The following is a 14,982-nucleotide window of genomic DNA, read 5'->3' as shown; positions in this document are numbered from 1 at the left end:
TGCAATAAAACGGACTGAAAATGCGTCTTCCCACTTAATAGTACCAATATTTAGCTTTGTGTAATTCTTTAAAATAATTTACCTAAAAACATGTTGCATTTGAGTCGCAACACGAGAGTTATCGACAGTAGTTTTGCACACGACCGCAGACTGTATTCGACCGTCGGCTGAGTGTTCGGAAGCTTGGTTTTTCTTCCGGAATTGCTAAAAATTAAGGAAAATTTGCAAGCCTATCTCATCAAACATGCTGCTGAGGACAATTCATAGGTCTCTGTCGCCTGCGAGAAAAACTTTACTTGCTGTCAGCTCGGCAAACTACCACGAAAAGGCAAGTTTTCGCTGTCGGATACTTGCTTGTCTCCCCACTACGCAGTTCCGATGCATATCGATTTCTCAAAAACGTACGTTGACGTAAGGACAGAACGAGCGGGTTGGTAGCGATAATTTAACTGGAGGAAGAAAACGAGAAAGGACGGTTTGTGGTTGTCTGTCCTTTCGCGTTTTCTTCCTCAAGTTTAATTACGTTGATGTCTTGCGCTCCTGATCGCCTGAATGCCTATTGCGAACTCTCTCTCTCAGGTGATTGACCATTACGAGAATCCTCGTAACGTCGGTTCGTTAAATAAAAACGACGAAAATGTTGGAACTGGTCTTGTCGGAGCTCCGGCCTGCGGCGACGTCATGAAACTCCAGGTGCGTACTCGGATTTTTTTTCTTTTTTCTTTTTATATTAATATTGTACTCGCGCATCTGGCGGTGGATTTCGCTGGCGCGACTTCTAATCAAGTCATGCTCAGAATTGAGAGCGCCAGAACGACCTCGCGTGCTTTCTTTCCGTGTGCCGATGGAAGCCATGCACGAGCACTCTTAACTTTGCATCGTCATGTCATGGCGTAAGACCTATTTCAGAGTGCTCTGTTGCCTCTCCCCGAGGATCAAGCACCCTGCTAGTCCCGAACAAGTGAATAGCTGACCCTGGTGGTCAAACTCTAGTTAGTCGGTCGCCACAAATGTTCACAATTTCTTAGTTCTATTCCAGTCCAAACTGGATGACAGTATTCGAAACTACACTGGCAGTCGTTATCGGTTGAATCTTGCGAGAGAAGCAAAAACCTTCCTCGCTGCGGAAACTTTTTTTTTTTTTTAGAACAATTAAGTTGTTACACGAAGCAGAAGGGTAGCAGGGTACAAGGAATGTAAGGTGACATTAAAGGGACACTGACACCCTCCAAAAAAATATATTTTTTCATTTTTTGCCAGGCAATTCATTATGGTGTCGGAATACTACCCAATTAATATTTTGCTACAGAGTCGCATATCTTTTTTAATACAGCCAAAAAATGCAACTGCTCGACACTGAAACCGAAACCCACGCACTGCACGGAGATGTGGAGAGGAAAGAGTAAGTGGCGGAAGTCACGTGCCTACACCCAACTGTGCGAGTTTTTTTTTTTTTTTTAGGTGCAGCAGACGAAATGCGTTTGGGATCCGTTCGCTGTGCGATTCCTTTGCACTTATGTTCCGCTCGCTGTTGTGTACTTCAAGATGAGTTGTTTTGTACATTTAAGTGTTGGCAATTAGTAGTGAGTGCCCTTAAGGAATTCCCGTGATCGGCTCCGAAAAGAATATTCCCAAGATGTTGCGTGAAGAGCTGCCTCACATCTGAAAGTGGCATTGTGCGGCAGAAGTGTCAAAAATGGAATCCCATACCATTTCGTTCAGCGACGTATCGCCCACAACAATTGTTTTTTTCAGTAATAATTGTGAAAAAAAAAAAAAAAAAAATGTAAACATCGCAAAATGTTTGAAAAAAAAATTGGTACACCCACACTGGGGATTAAACCCGTGCCCACTGCGTGCGAAGCAAACGTCATTCCACTGAGCTACTGAAAGAACTCTTTCAATCGTAGCAATGCACCCCGGCTTGAACCGCTGCCGGGTCGACAGCGGCAGCGGTCAACTGTATGTCAGAAAGCTTGCTGCCGATTTCCCTCCAGTACATGCACTCCCGGCTTGAAGTCGGGCAGCACCACGCATTTGCCACATTCGCACCAAGTAAAGAAACTGTATGCGTGCGTATTCAACTCGACGTACGCACCTCGTGCTTGACGTTTGAGCGAGCGATGTCTTCAGCCGCGAGAAGGGACGACGGCTCGGCGACGTCTTCTTGCAATCGGCTTGCTGGTCGGCCGTGTCGTACGGGATGAATATCAATTTTTTGGTGGGTTCAAAATTTCTCTTTCGATAGAATTCACCGGTACCGTAAACAACAGTTCTGAAGTAGGTCTCACGCCCGTCGTCCACTGCCACCCACGAGTTCCCTCGAAACGACGCCATGTTGAGAATTATTCAGTGAACGCACAGAATGCTTCCGGTTGTTTGTGCAACCTTTTTTTTTTCAATCAACGTATTTGCAGCTTTTTGGAAGCCACAAAAAATCGGTTGCATATTTTTTCTATTTTTAGTATGGACTGTGTGCCTTCAATGACCTATGACTTTGATTAAATTTGGTGGTCGCGTTGAAACCTTAGAAAACAGCCCGTGACCACGGAAAAGAGAGTGAGCGCAACTCAAACCGGCCACTTCTCGATCGGCGGTTTTCGGGCGAAAAGAAACCGAATTTCGAGCCGCAAATTCTGTTCTGGGTAGTTGGGCTCTCATGTGTCACATACAGCTAAAAACCTGGGCGAGCAAAAATACCCTGTCAGTGTCCCTTTAAAAAATCCTCCGACCTTGCTTGTGTTCAAACTCATCCGTCGTTTGCAAGTATTGCCGCGTTATGATAAGCGTGAAATCGCGAAAAGGTGTATATAAATTGAAAAATAAATCTTAAAGGGGCTGTGCAACGACATTGGGTAGGAATGTTTCTTACTTTACACCAGCTTCCTCGCACTAGTGAAACCCAAGAATACTCGAACGCAACACCACTGACCAAGAAGCGTCTTCGTCGCAGCGGAATTCAAAGGATGAAAGCGGAGCTTTTCTTTCAGTCTCTCCTTCCAAAGCTGCCTTTTGCTCCTTTGCGAAATTTGACGATTGAGCTGTGGGGACAATGGCAACAGTACGATCCCCGGGAATGCGTCATCGAGCTTTGTGGTAACGATATTCAAATACTGCTCACACAGTGGACGCGAAGACTGCATACGCATTCGATCTGGGCTCGTGACAATCGATTCCTCGACATGCATTCGGGTAGTGGCCCGTGTACAATCGCTGCAACGACAACAATAGCCGAGCCATATCAATGTCTGGAACTCACCGCGTGTCCTGTGCTTTGCCAACCCCAGCGCGTGGCTGTGATCAACATTGGCGGCATATAATCGGCTCCAGATGACGTGGCCGCTTCTGGCTGCGAGTTGAGGGGGTGAACGGTGCTAGCTTTTCTTTAATTTTTTTTTTCTGGAACTTCTATTGCGTGGGGTGAAAAACGAACGCGTGTTTCATGGGTCATTAACGTATGGGATCCGTTTTAAGTGGTATTTGCGCAAAGTGCAAAAATTGATGCATCGCCCCTTCAATTTACTATTGGGGAGAAGGACAGACCGTGACGCCCCAAGCGGTTAACTTTAGAACTACACGGATAGGGACAACAAATACAATGACTCGGCGCTCGGCCGACATAGCTGAACGCGGCGTCAGTGTTCGTGTTCTCCGGTGAAGGGGAGGAGGGGCTCTTTTTGGGTACCACTCCGGCCTGCATGGACAATGCAGCATGCACGGTGCCCAGCTCAGCACAAAAGCCGAAGTGGGTCAAGCTTTCATTCTTTGACGACTGCTTTCGGGATAGATCCGGCACTTAACGTCGCTTCGTCGATTGTTAGTATTTTTTACATTGTAAAAAATACTCACAATCGACATGGACATCTTACATTGTCCATGTCATCATCTATTGTAGATGATGACATGGACATGCCCATAAGGCCTGTGGGCATGTGCGCCGGCCTCGTGTTGAGTAAACACCGAGGTGTGGGGAAACAAATGGGTCAGAGCGCCCCCTATAGTTTGATCTCCTGCCCAATAGGTTGTCCCCCCAAAACATGTACAGTTTTTTTGTTTTTTTTTACTGCAAAAATAAACAATGTTTCTCCGAATGCTCATTGTCCACCCAAATGTGCTAGAGGTCCGACCAGATGCCAAAGTTTTGGCACTAACTGTTAGCTTATTCAGAAGTTATAGGTCATTTTTGTTTTTTTTAATTTTCAGTGGGAAAATGGCGGCCCATAGAGCTTTCGAATATGTGGAGCTCTATGTATCAGGTACCGAAAACGGGCAAAAGGTGCCCTAATTTTTGTTGCAAATTTTAGAAGATCATATATAACTTCTAAATAAGTTAATGGTTAGTGCTGAAACTTTGGCACCTGGTTCGGACCTCTAGTGCTACATTTGGGCGGGGATGAGTGTTCGGCGATGCATAGTTTATTTTTGCGGTGGGAAAAAACTGAATTTTTTAGGAGAAACCCTGTGTTTCTTATTTTTTTCTTTATCGACAATTAGTTTTTCTTCTGTCTGTATAAAACGAATTGCCGAAATACACAGAAATTTGAATAATAAATAAACACTGAAAAAATCCCCCGATTTTTCTTGGAAATAAACGCCGGAAAGTCTACGGTCTGTAGACGTCTGTTTGCAAGTATGGCCACTGGGTGCCATCACCTTGCTGCTGGTGGGTAGATTGTCTGATTATCAAGCCTTGCTGAGCTGTGTCCATGGCCTCAGCAGTGCTTGACAATCGGACAATCTACCCGCACCAGCAGCAAAATGTCGGCGCCCAGAGGCCATACTTGCAAACGTCTATACATGAACGATTGAAAGCAAGCTTCTATTAACACTCAGAACCCCTCCGCCCAACAATAAGCACAGTGGATTTTGTCAGGACTACACTGGTTTCTCTCTTTAACTTTTTGTATCAGTAAATTTTAGACATAGCCTTGCTTATCTATGCAAAGTGACAATCACCCATATTCACCAGGCGCGAGGAGCGCCTGTTTAACCACTGACTAGCGACGTCATCGGCTAAAATGATCCCGTGGCAAGCGATAGTCGCCGCTAAGTGAGCGGTTGGTATTCACCAGTCGTGTTTAGGGCCTAGTCGCCTTGTGCGACTAAGAAGTCGACAAACAAATCTTAGTCATAGGGTAGGGCTAGTTTAGCGAGTGACTAGCGGCTCAGCGCCATGGCCGACTCGTATCACCTCTGTTTGCCAGCACTATAACGAAGCACTTACTGTCTCGGAACGCTGGGGGACATATCTAGAAAGAATCGGAGGAGCAAATATTGTGTAAATAGCCACGTTCAACGGCCAGAGATATTGCTAAAGCGACCTCAGCAGGGCGGTGGACGGTGCAAAAAAACTCATTTACGGGCGCTTCCATATTTGTTTGTCGCTGACAATGCAGCTTCCGTGTTTCTCCCTGGCGTTGTTTTTAAATTTTTCTTTGTAAAACTCTGTCTCGGACAATATGTCTCTCATTGTAACTTTTTTTCCTGATAAATATTTAAAGTTTAGTTTTTATACGAAAAAATACCCATTTACACAGTGGCATTTAAGTGTGCATATGCGTGACCTATCTTTTTACGTCACTTCCGCTTGTTAGTTCTGACTAGATCAGGGGTGGCCAGGCTGACCCGGCGTAAGAGCCGCAAAGAAAGCCCCCGAAACTTCTAAGAGCCGCCCACAGAAAGGGGGGGAGGGGGGGGCAAAACAAACACCGGTACCTGGTTATCCCCCCCCCCCCCCCCGAAAGCATAAAAAAGCAGCTTTCGGGTTACAACTGCAAGTCGGTAAAACTAACAATGAGAATGTTCCTCTTCCTTTGTGAACTTGAACATAAGGTTTGTGACTAGTGGAAGCTATGAATGGGGTCAACCCAGACTTCCGCAACCTTCAACAAGAAACGATATAGAGGGAACATCCGTTACCTAAAGCGGACAAATATCACCGGCGAGGGGCAAAGGCCGCGAGACAAAACATTTCCTTGAACCCAAGCCGTGCAAGCCTGTTTTGACAGTCCCTGTCCTTAATGCCTTTCCCCCTAGGGTCCGGCAAACTCTCCCGAACAGTGAAAGAAACAAGATCTGTGGAAACATACGAGTGAAAAGCGGTTCCACTGTACGTCTGGGGGCACAAGTCTGCCAAACCGAAAGCTGGTCTTTATTCTGGAATATTTTCCGTTTTCCTGGGGAAACGCGAAAAAGGGGGGGGGGGGGGGGGGGGGGTCCCTTACGAGGGATCCGCGAGCCGCACCGTGACCAGCAGAGAGCCGCATGTGGCTCGCGAGCCGCGGTTTGGCCACCCCTGGACTAGATAGTCACCCGCCCGCTTCGCGCTCATGAATACCGCAGAACATAATTGCTCGTTAGTCGCAGATTTCTCGTTTAGCTCGCAACTACTTAGTCATGCTACTAACCCTAAAACGGCGCTAGTTAGTCGCGCCTGGTGAATATGGTTGACAGGAAACCTTATCTGAGGAACACTTAGACATACACTAAAGCAATTTTTGTTTTCACTTTGTCTTATCATGAGCATATGCATCCCAGTTCTATCTTAAACGGAGGGTTTGAAGAGAACCTTGGGTCGAGTTGACATCAATACTACTTGTTCGGTTAATACGCCATGTGAACAACGGTCAAGGTTACATTCCTGCTTGATAGAATGCCGTCAGGCACCTTCCTACTAAAGTGTTACTCCTTGGAACTGCTAATTCTTGGGCTTGTTTTACGTAAGCAGGGTGCGTGCGCGGATAAGTTGTCGTGTTTTCACCTCCGCGACGCCAAGAGAAAGGTTGGAGCAAAATAAAGGCAAAGTCAAAAACCACCTGAGTATTGGCGACTCATGCAAAACTGACACTGCGTAGCAGCAATGCCGAGAAGCTCAGGAGAGTAGGTTGTTTAGACTCTGTTGTTTTCTATCGCCGCTTGAATCTCGTAGACAGATAGAAACATTGTTTCCAGTAATTATTTTTATGCTTCCGGCACGTCATTCCTACGCACTGACTAGGAGAAAGTTTCTACCATCGAAAAATCGCTTTGCTTTAATATGTAATACCAATTTTAAGCTGCAGTGCAAGATGTTTTGGTGGTCCGCGTGCTGAACGACGAAAACAACCTTTTTTCGTTCGCCATTTTGCCTGAAGAGCGCTCCCCCTATAGTTTGCTGGAGTCGCGAATGCTTTAATGCAGGAGTCTCACATATGCTGCCTGCAATTCACTGGAACGCAGCCTTCGAGTGACTTTGAACCCCCTTTCCCATCCCCAGTGCTATTACGTCATCGTCGATAATGGTCTCATGTCGTCGGTTCATTTACACTTGAAAAGTAGCTCTGCCCTTACGACGTGCTCACATATTCTATTTCGTTTTCATTTTGACTCTGTATTGTTTCGTCTTAATTTTTGCTTCTCGGTTCCTTTTCATGTTAATCGCTTGTATGTCAATCCCACTACTAAGCTACGAGCGTGGGCTGAATGGTGCACCTCTGCTGCAAAAACCGTTGCTCGGTAGCAGCAACTTTCAAAGATAAAGCTAGTAATTCAGGTTTCTAGCAGTTGAAAAATACCAGTAAAGCACTAGAATTGCCTTATAACGCTACTACAAAAATGGTCAGGCAAGCAAAAACCGCTGTGTGAAGTTTTTTTTTTTTTTTTTTTTGCATGTTGAATTTAATTAATTTATGAGAATTGAGTGACATGGCAACGACAGTGTTCTTGCTCACTTGTTCTGTTGAAAAATGCAAGCACGTTGTCGGTGTGATGTCATTTTAGACCCCCGAGGCCAAGTAGGTACAAAGAAATCAAGGCTAGAGATGTCAATGTCAAAACGGCGAGTTATTGAAAAGCAGAGAGCACAAGGTCCCTTCTCTAGCAAATCTTAAATGTGCCACTGTGAGATTCGGCTACTTTGCAATGTAAAAACCACTGCTGTTTAAATGTGCGCTCTCTTTTATGGAGGCATAATTAGTAGTTGGTTTCCTTTTCTCGGCCCTGCATCACCCTTTGCCATTTCAGGGGTAGACTATCTGGCCCACACACCCAAATGAGTTTGAGACTCCTGCTTTAAGGAGTGTCTACCTCCCTCTTTTCATTCTGAAGACGAAAGGTAGTGAAATACTGGGACATCATGCTGCTATTCCACTTCCAGATTAAAGTGGACGAGTACGGAAAGATTGTGGACGCAAAGTTCAAGACTTTCGGCTGTGGCTCTGCAATTGCATCTAGCTCTCTCGCCACAGAATGGATCAAGGGCAAGAATGTAAGCTGTTTTCTGAAATTTTTTGAATTTTTTTTTTGTTTGTAAAGCAGATTGGCAAGGCCCTATAGTGCGCCCATTCTCAAATCCAGCATATTCATTTGTTTGAGCTTGTAAGGTACTCCCAAGGCTGTCTACCTCCTTCTGGTACGAAGCCCAGAGGCTTGAAATTAGCGACACTGGGCGACTCGGCACATGGTCGTTAACTTGCAAGTATTTATCGTGCGCGTCCCTTTGTCCTCTATACAATATTTCGTAAGCAGTGCTTGCGCAATAAATTGGGTTGTTTTTGAGACACTGCTGTTAATCTCGATTCATTTCGAGGTCTGTGGCTTTGTCCTGTGCTTTTCCTGGACCCGCTGACCCGTGCACTGCAGCCACACCTAACTCTTGCATGCAGGTGAATGAGGCCATGACCATAAAGAACACAGACATTGCAAAAGAGCTGAGCCTTCCTCCTGTCAAGCTGCACTGCTCAAGTGAGTCAAACACTTGAAGCTATGGACACCGGTGCCAAGTTTCATTCCTCTCTGCCGTAGGGAGGAGCGTCGAAGACCTCGTCCAACAATAGCCACCTCTGTCTGAAGGACATTTTAGAACATATACTAATGCAGTTGATGCAGTGATACAGTTAGTCTTCATAATTTGTCAGAATCTACAAATAAATCCTGAGAACTGATCATTGTTTCACTGCCCTGAATTTGAACTGTTCAGGTTGAGTCACTCTTGAATTCTCGGGGGCTGTAAAAGACGGCTTTGTCGGCAAGACAAGGGCCCAGTAAGGGTGTGCCAAACATAGCCCGGTGGTGTATTCACATGATGAGATTTTTCTTTGCCATTATTAGTTGCATTTATTTTTAACTCGGAACAGTGCCTATGGCACTGTTCCGAGTTATTTCTGCTTAATGGTTTCGTCCGTGATCTCCAGATGATGTCACAGACCAGGGCATGCAACTATATTGGCTGTCACATAGGCCCAAGAAACTGTCATGTGAAATGTGTATGCTCCATTTGCTGACCTGAGAGCAGACAGTGCAACCGACACCACGTCGGTTGGTCAAAGCTTGACCCGTGAATAATTCTGAAAGCACGAAAAAATAAAAAGCTCGATGGCTTGACTAAGCATATTTATTGCCATTCATAGAACTATGTGAATGGTAAGGATGGGTTCAATGTGAACAAAACACCTTGTAGAAGAGCTGGAAATCGTTCCTTTTCTCTTTATTCTGATCAACTGAAAAGAAGACACCTCTTTTGTATAATATTCAGTGGACTCGGTTCAGAATGAACACTAAGGCAACGTTTGAAGAAGCTCATTATAGGGGTTTCAAGATCTAGCTTAACTCGTCTGCATCCACCAGGAAAGTGGGAAAAGGGTGGGTTTAAGTGTGAAACTCACCGAAGGGTTATGACAAATACGGCTCACTTATCTCACCAGATGTATTCTCAATTTACAGTGCTTGCTGAGGACGCCATCAAAGCAGCGCTGAACGATTACAAGAAAAAGAAGATGCAGCAGGCTCAGCCAGGAGGCGGCAATGGTTGACCGCCAAGCCTGATCTTCCGGATGTGTGCATACTGCTTTGCTGTAGCGGACCCTGTAAAAGAATGGGAGAGAATAAAGTTGTTCCTTAGAAAGGAGAAACAAAAGGCTTACAATATGCACACCCTATGTTACTTAACCCTTTCCCTACCATGGACGACCTGGGTTCGTCCACACTGTTTGTACCGCTCCTCCCGAAGACGAGCTGGGCTCGTCCACATTGATTCGGGCTCCAATATGCTACCATAAACTAACTGGGCTAGTCCACGTGTTTCTAGTGACCTTTGCTGTGGATAGATGGCGCTTCAAGGAAAATAAAAATCTAGTGAATTTCTGAATTTGGCAGAAAATTATTCCAGCACCAACAACAGGGGATTTAAAAATGGCAGCATCAACTTCTGGTCGCTGCGTTCGTAGTGGCGATCTTGCCTCAAAATTGGGGCAAAAACGAAGATATTGTGACGTCTCTTCAGATTCAGAAGACGAGGAAATGAATCTTTCATCGAACAGCGAGAACGATGCAGCTGAGTTATTGTATTTTAGCTCGGACGATTTCGACGAGGACATCGTGCCATCATTGGACTGGAATCAACGCAGAAAAGCCCCCCCCAGCCCCTCCACATTTTGCATTCACTTTGCGTGCAAGGTGATGTGAACTGTCTGCAGTACTGCTACGCCCGGCCTGAACGTCCATGTGCAAGGTGACGTGAACTGTCTGCGGTAATTCAGTGAAGCGGAACTTTAATTCCTTTTTCTTTTGCAGTTTATTCAAAGATTTCTCATATAATGAATATTTTGGCATTTGTTTTTGGCCTTTGTATTGCATACTAAATTTATAAAGCACAAAAAAATTTGGTATTTTTCGAATATATTTTTCAAACTTTTTGCGGTAGGCGGCCCTGCAATCATATTTAAGCGTCATACCTTTTTTGCGGTTTCCACGTCCCTCGGGGTTTGGGCAAGCCAGAGGGCACGGAGAAAGTAACTAAATATCGGTGTATCATATTTTGGCCGGACGGCGCGGAAACCTCCTCCACCTACGGGGGCGACCCGCGGTGCCAAAAGCGCATGATATATGACTTATTTTGTCCAGGTCTTGCTACTGGTCAGGGCCGCTAAAAGCTTCTTTTTATCTATACCCATTTTGACCTTAAGAACCATACTAAAAAAAGTCCGGTTCCACGCGGAGCATTACCAATTTTCCCCTTTATGTTGATAATTAAGACATATGTAGGTGAATATTAGATAAGATATATGCTAGTTTATCAAGGCGTACACATTCCAAACACCAAAAGCATCGCTTTTTCCTCCGACAACCAAATCTCGTAAGAACTACTTCGCGCCGCGTATGAACAATGCGCAAAACTTGCTTTTTCTTGAGGTGGAAACGGGTTTAGTCGAAATACAAAATATAAGTGGCGCGAACCATTTTAATTGTTTATAAAAGTACTTTTTGTTCTCTATTATAGATCAGAAAAGAAACAAACGCAGCCTAGAAAGTACAAAAACAAGAAGTGACCTGTCGACACACCCGCCACCAAGCGGTGAAAAAAGGCGGCGTATACTAGAAAGGTGTGGGATAAGGCACACACGAGCGTCGAGCGTAGAAAGGTCCCGGATGTACGCGGCGGCGCTGCAGTCGTATGGACTGAAGGATCCGACTAGTTCCAAGCGTTCCCAAGGCCTTCGGCGAGCAGCTTTTGCTTGCGGTTTGGCCTTTTGGCGGTATGGCAGTGCGAAGTCACTGTTTGCTGTCGTTTGTGGCCAATGAAGTGTCATGCTGAATCGATGTTTAATCGCGCAGCAAATGGAATGTGAGCCGCCCTGGCTGCCCGCTTCATACAGCCTAGCCAGAACCTGCTTTAGTGGCACGCTCTCGAGCCGTTGACATGGAGTGCGGCAGCCGTGACCGCTCGCTAAGCTCACTACCCCTCCTCTAGCTAGTTCATGGCCACTCAAGCAACCAAGGACGTCATGAAGGAGGTTATTTTTTGGATGATTTTGTCATTTTAATTTGCCTGTAACTTTTAAAATAAAGCGAAATTCGAGAAAAGTTTTTTAAGTTACTACGTTCAGTGTGCTCACGTTCGGTGCAAATTAAAAACCAGTAAAAAAGTCCTTGCCCTGAAACTTTCCTCCAATTTCACTTCCTTTTAAAAGATATAGGCAAATTAAAATGACAAAAACAAGCAAAAAATAATCTCCTTCATGACGTCCTTGGTCGCTTGAGTGGCCGTGAACTAGTGAGCTCAGCTAAGACCCTAAGCCAGTTAATACTGCAGATTGGGCGAGTTGGTAAGGCATCATTATGAACCAGCGCACAAGTAGACAGTTATTCAAAATCCAAACACACAAAAAATACACTCGCAGCGCTGTGTGAGTGACGAAAAGGAATTTTAAAACAAATTAAACGATTAGCAAAGAGCACCTGGTGGATGTCGCTAACGCCTCGTTTGTAATACCAGTCTAGGAACCTTGAGAGGTAGTGATGGTAACTGTCGCGCCTCCGGCCACGACGAGAGAAGAGGGAAAGGAGAAACTCCCCTCTTCCCGAGAATCCCTTTTGTGTGACCCAGAGTCGCTATTGTCCCTCTACAAGATTATAGAAGATTAACCAGTCACTCAAAGTACGTACAAAAGCAGCCTCTTCGGTAGCTGGAACAACTAGGCCATCCTCTCAACGTCAGCCTCGCCGTAGCTTTGCTCGTCTCGAGATGAACTACGTCACGATAGCGTTGGATGCCACGTGGTCTCCGCTGGCAGTTCTCCGAGTGCTTGCCAGAGTGGGCCGTTTATAACAAAACATACAGCCACCAGGCTCAAAATACAAACGTGCAAATGCCATTTATGGATATTGTGGGTCATATTCAACGTATTTTTGAACACGAGGGGTATATTTCAAATTTCGTTGAAGTATCCCTTTAAAGGGATACTACAACGAAATTTTGGCACCTATTTCTTGGTTTATTCGTGTTCAAGGGAGCAGTATCACATCGAACACAACACTATCTTGTTAAAAAAGTCACGAAAAGGAATTTTAAAACAAATTAAACGATTAGCAAAGAGCACCTGGTGGATGTTGCTAACACCTCGTTTGTAATACTCATCTAGGAACCTTGACAAGTAGTGACGATAACTCTCTTGCCTCCGGCCACCACGAAAGAAGAGAGGAAGGAGGAACTCCCCTCTCCCCGAGACACTCTTTTGTGTGTCCCAGACGTCGCTATTGTCCCTCTACAAGATTATAGATTAACCCATCACACCATATTTGTACAAAAGCAGCTTTGGGGTTATTTGCGGTGGCCCGATCGCTGGCGTGCTTCGGCCGCTTTGGTGGCTGGAACGGCTAGGACATCCTCTTGACGTCAGTCTCACAGCAGCTTTGCTCGTCCCCAGACAATCTACGTCATGATTGCGGCAGATGTCACATGCTCTCTGTGGCTCCTCTCCAAGCGTTGCCAGAGTGGGCCGTTTTATAACAAAAGGTACAACCATCAGGCCCAAAATACAAATTTGCAAATGTCATATACAGATATTGTGGATTATATTCAGCCTATTTGTGAACACAATGGGTACATTTAAAATATGCTTGAAGTACCCCTTTAAAGCTGATTGTGTGCCAAACAGAGATTTACTGAATCCGAGTTAGCAATGAATGCTTACAGAGCTCTTTTGTTCCGTTCCTATGTCGCATCGTATGAACCACCAAATGTACAAGCCTCACATCATCCAGTTAGGAGCATCTTCAAAGTCTTCCTTTATTAGTCACTCGTACCACAGATGATGATAGTGATCAAAGTGGCCAGACTGAATTTCGGAAACGGTCTATTGCGGCAGCAGTAGTAGTGCTGTATAGCCCTGGCATTTGCCTCACTCACGTTTGAAGCTAAAACAAATTGGAGGCGAGCAGCCAATGGAACACAGGTTAAAATAGGTAAGCGTGACTCCAGTTTAACGTCCTCGGACAGCACTTGAATGCACATGGAGCGCCGTCGCTCGGCACTTGAATGCTAAAACGCCTAGCAAGAGTGCCGTGGGATGGCAAAAAATGTGTCGTCTGCTAATGTAATCATTTGCAGTGACTGACAAAAAAAAGAGTTGTGCAGAACTTGTCAGTACTGCAGCTGGGCCTCCAATTTTTACAGCGAAGCTGTTATGCGCCAGGATCTAAGAAAAATGCGTCCGAGGATGTTGAAAGAAATGGTCGTGGCAAATAAAAAGAGGGGGCAACCAGCTTGAGCCAGCGATCCTTGGCATTATTAGATAGTGAGGTCCTGATCTCGTTATCAACTCTAGGCATCGTCCTCAAGGTCGTCCTAGAAGTCGTCCTTGAGGTCGTCCTAGGCGTCGTCCCCGAGGTCATCCTAAAAGTCGTCCTTAATGTCGTCTTAGAAGTTGTCCTTGAGGCCGTCCTCTAGGCGTCATCCTCGAGGTCGTCCTACAAGTCGTCCTTGAGGTTGTCTTAGATGTCGTCCTCGAGGTTGTTCTAGAAGTCGTCCTTGAGGTCATCCTATAAGTTGTTTTCTGGGCGTCATCCTAGAAGTCGTCCTTGAGGTCGTCCTCTAGGCGTCATCCTCGAGGTCGTCCTGGAAGTCATCCTCGACGTCGTCCTGGAAGTCATCCTTAACTTCGTTTTAGACATAAAAATAAGCTTCGCTGGTCCTCCATCGTCACGTGAAGTGGAAGGGCCCTAGAACTTTTTGGCTGGCTACACAAATGAAGACTGGAACTGCATCAAGTAATTTTGTCTGCTTTACTTGTCCTAACCAATCACAAAGCGGTTCCTCACCTAACACGAAGTACAGTCCACAAACCCTTAGTCGGTACAAAGCTTTTGTCTAGATTGTGCCGGCGTATCTGCCGGAGACAACGCCGGCGAACCCATTGCTCGAGCGTCGCCTTGTCCTGGTTCCTAATGATTGCCGGAATTCATTGCCGAACGCTAGTTCGTCTGCTTCTTGAGGGGTTGCAATGATGTCAGAACGCCAAACACTTATTGGCTGATTGAAAAAACGAAATAGTGGGTAGACCTCAAAGCATCTAGCATCGTGATCTACCCACTATCCTTTCAATCAAAGCCAATAAGAGCTGGGTGTCATTCCGACGTCACTGCAAACGACGTCACCGCAACTCCTGCACAAGCAGCAGACGACTTGCTCTCTGGATACTGCTGGCCGTAGCTCCATTTTTTTACAGA

The 14,982-nt window shown here is 45.6% G+C and overlaps 1 protein-coding gene and 1 long non-coding RNA gene across 5 annotated transcripts; one reads left to right on the top strand and one right to left on the bottom strand.

Moving 5' to 3' along the window:
• The first annotated feature begins 104 nt into the window (after nucleotides 1-104).
• On the top strand, nucleotides 105-9,898 carry LOC115324240 (iron-sulfur cluster assembly scaffold protein IscU). Its single transcript, XM_029984755.4, has 5 exons — nucleotides 105-328; nucleotides 580-693; nucleotides 8,135-8,245; nucleotides 8,643-8,721; nucleotides 9,700-9,898. Exons 1-5 carry the CDS (start codon nucleotides 245-247, stop codon nucleotides 9,786-9,788), a joined length of 477 nt encoding a protein of 158 aa, XP_029840615.2. The 5' UTR covers nucleotides 105-244; the 3' UTR covers nucleotides 9,789-9,898.
• On the bottom strand, nucleotides 9,162-13,541 carry LOC115324241. Of its 4 annotated transcripts, none has more exons than XR_005715243.2 (3): nucleotides 13,449-13,541; nucleotides 9,678-9,840; nucleotides 9,162-9,323 (listed from the first exon to the last, which is right to left on the bottom strand). It is a non-coding gene; the product is annotated as an uncharacterized LOC115324241 (long non-coding RNA). The 4 variants fall into 4 exon arrangements; XR_005715242.1 differs by lacking the exon at nucleotides 9,162-9,323 and adding an exon at nucleotides 9,353-9,476 and having other exon boundaries at nucleotides 9,669-9,840; XR_003919279.2 differs by lacking the exon at nucleotides 9,162-9,323 and adding an exon at nucleotides 9,353-9,476.
• Between the last annotated feature and the right edge of the window lie 1,441 nt (nucleotides 13,542-14,982).

This window comes from Ixodes scapularis, unplaced genomic scaffold, assembly GCF_016920785.2.
Source record: "Ixodes scapularis isolate PalLabHiFi unplaced genomic scaffold, ASM1692078v2 PGA_scaffold2__306_contigs__length_199485367, whole genome shotgun sequence".
NCBI lineage: Eukaryota > Metazoa > Arthropoda > Arachnida > Ixodida > Ixodidae > Ixodes > Ixodes scapularis.
Note: the sequence above shows the minus strand (reverse complement) of the source record. Positions and strands in the feature narration are given on the sequence as shown.

Bases quoted from the DNA above. Each gene is read 5' to 3' on its own strand.
- LOC115324240 (XM_029984755.4), top strand. From the start codon at position 245: ATGCTGCTGAGGACAATTCATAGGTCTCTGTCGCCTGCGAGAAAAACT. The intron at 694-8,134 runs GTGCGTACTCGG...TTCCACTTCCAG, and splicing joins GCGACGTCATGAAACTCCAG to ATTAAAGTGGACGAGTACGG. The intron at 8,722-9,699 runs GTGAGTCAAACA...CTCAATTTACAG, and splicing joins TGTCAAGCTGCACTGCTCAA to TGCTTGCTGAGGACGCCATC.